General features: G+C 50.8%; 1 protein-coding gene across 1 annotated transcript in view; it reads left to right on the top strand.

Moving 5' to 3' along the window:
• Window positions 1-2,647, top strand: part of SULT2B1 (sulfotransferase family 2B member 1) — a 23,085-nt gene that overhangs the window by 10,480 nt on the left and 9,958 nt on the right. The window contains exon 3 of the mRNA XM_023520175.1: window positions 2,414-2,622. Within this exon, the coding sequence (XP_023375943.1) occupies window positions 2,414-2,622 (209 nt within the window). The remainder of the gene's footprint in view (window positions 1-2,413; window positions 2,623-2,647) is intronic.

The following is a 2,647-nucleotide window of genomic DNA, read 5'->3' as shown; positions in this document are numbered from 1 at the left end:
TGTACGATGTATATTTCTGTGTCGACTTAGTCTCTGGTTTCCCCCACTCGACCATGAACTCCAACAGGGCAGATAATTCCGTTTGTCTCGTTCACTGCTGTGTTCTTCCAGCCTAAAACAACGCCTGGCACGTCCTAATTATTCAGGAAATCTTTGTGGAAGGAAGGTTAGGAGGGTCTGCGGTGACTTTAATCAGAGTCCCTTGGGGAGGTTTTAGTGAGAGGAGGGACAGACGTCAGCTTTTTCTTCTCTAAAATGATGGGGTTGACTTTGTTTTACAAAACAGTGTTGAAATTTTTCAAAATATGACTTTCACCCTTTCGGCATGGAGTTCTATGAGGTTGTCTTTTTTTTTTTTTTTCTGGTAAGAGCTTTGACACATAATTCACATACCACACAATTCGCCCGTTTTAAAGCGGACAATTCTATGGCTGTAGTACATTCACAGAGTTGTACGACCGTCATCACTATCAATTTTCATCAGTTGTACAACCGTCATCACTATCAATTTTCATCAGCCCAGCAAGAAATCCCGCCATCACGCATTAGCCGTCACCTCCCGAACCCCACATCCGGGTCCCCCAGCCCCTGGCAACCACTAATCCACTTCCTGTCTCTATGGATTTGCCTGTTCTGGGCATTTCGAGGAAACGAATCCTACACTACAGGGCCTTCTGTAACCGGCTTCTTTCACTCAGCATAGTATTTTCAAGGTTTGTCTTAACCAGCTCCTTAGCAATTAGCATCGACTAGCCTCCAACGCTTTGCCTTTATGCACAATATAAACTCCAGACACAGTGGCCCATTTGGTACAGGTATCGTTTACACGCCTACGCGTTTGCACCTGCGTTTATCTATTATGTAGACTAAACTCTTAGGTATGGTCAAAGCATCCATGCATTTGCAGTTCTGATGGACATAGTCAAATTTCCCTCCTTCGAAGAAGCTGCAGAAATCCGTTCTGAGAACAGCAGGCTGCGTTGGAAATAGCTCGGGGCACGGGCGGTGGTGATGGTTACACAGCTTAACGCCACTAAACTGGACACTTAAAAAGGGTTAAAGTGGTCAATTTTATGTTCTCTACCTTTCACCGCACACCCAGAAGAAAACAATTATGAACTAGTAACGGGGGGTTCAACTACCAAGGGTTAAAGAGACCCTCAACGGACACAGGAATTGCTGAGACGGGGAGCAGCCACCCTCTCTGGGGCTGAAGCAGAGCGCCCAGGGGAATTTGCCGCGGAGCTAGGGGGGGCCGCTGTCCATCACAGGGGCGGGCGGAGAGCAGCCCGTCAAAACCGGGAGCAGAAACACCGTCCTCCTGCGGGGCGCCTGCAGCGCCCTCTACTGACAGAGCTTGGCATTGAGCTAGCTGGCAAAAAAAAAAAAAAACAACCCAAAAAACAACAAAAAAAACCATGTTGGCAGGGTCCAAGCTCCACCATCACAGAACAGGGCAACCAAGCGTGGCTCTGGAGCCCAGACGCAATACACTGAGAACTGGCACAGGCTGGTTGCTGTCACCCAAGGCAACACGATACTAATATCAGCTGGTCACTAACGTGAATATATTATTTCTCGTCCGACTCGCCTGTAGTCTGCTGGAACCGGGTCATCGATGAGGTCCCTCACTTCTACATGTTGTTTGTGGCTCCCCACAAAATCAGGGCAGCGAAAAGAGCTGAGATTTTAAGTCCAGACGCCTGGATCCAATGCCAACTTCCCCATATGTATTAGCGCAGTGCTTCTGTCCTAATGCATAAGCCCCAGCAGCTCAGAAAGCTGGACCCGAGAGTTTATTTCTCATCCTATAAACTCCAACCAGTGCGGGATGGGTGGAGGGAAGTGGGGCGAATCCGGGCAGTCTCAGGCAGCCCCGGGAGCCCCAGTTTCCACTGGCATCTCTGCATCCAACCAGCAGACCGGGGAGAGACAGAGTGGGGGTCACGTGGGGAGAGTTTATGGGCCAGGCCTGGAAAGGGCTGCATATCGCTGACACCTGTACTTCCCCAGCCAGACCTCAGTCACGTGGCCCCCGCGCGGCTGCAGGGGAGGCTAGAAGAATGTAGTCCCGTCCTATTCCGGGTAGGAAAGCGAAATGGGGTTGGGTGGACAGCTAGCCAGTCTCCGCCACGCTCCACTTCCCAGCTCTGCCACCCGGGCAAGCGACCTTGTTTCTCTGGGCCTCAGTTTCCTGCTCTGAAAAATAAAGCCAACCCCACCTCTCCCGCCGGTCGTGAGGAATCCGTGCAATAAAATACCTAGCCAATTGTGCAGTAAACGCAGCCGTTTCTAAATCTGATGCTTAAAAAAATTAACTAATAATCAATCAATCAATCAATCAATCAATCCGATGCTATGCCCCGTTCGCCCTCATCCACCTCCGATTCATTTGTCCCATTTCTCCCGCCAGGCACCAACTGGATGATCGAGATCCTTAGCTTAATTCTGAAGGACGGGGATCCCTCCTGGATTCACTCCGTGCCCATTTGGAAGCGGGCACCCTGGTGTGAGACCATCATGGGTGCCTTCAGCCTCTCGGACCAGTCCAGCCCCCGCCTCATGAGTTCCCACCTCCCCATCCAGCTCTTCACGAAGGCCTTCTTCAACTCCAAGGCCAAGGTGTGGCAGGAGCGTGAGCTGGGGG

The sequence above is a fragment of the Pteropus vampyrus genome, unplaced genomic scaffold (genome assembly GCF_000151845.1).
Source record: "Pteropus vampyrus isolate Shadow unplaced genomic scaffold, Pvam_2.0 Scaffold250, whole genome shotgun sequence".
Taxonomy (NCBI): Eukaryota; Metazoa; Chordata; class Mammalia; order Chiroptera; family Pteropodidae; genus Pteropus; species Pteropus vampyrus.
Note: the sequence above shows the minus strand (reverse complement) of the source record. Positions and strands in the feature narration are given on the sequence as shown.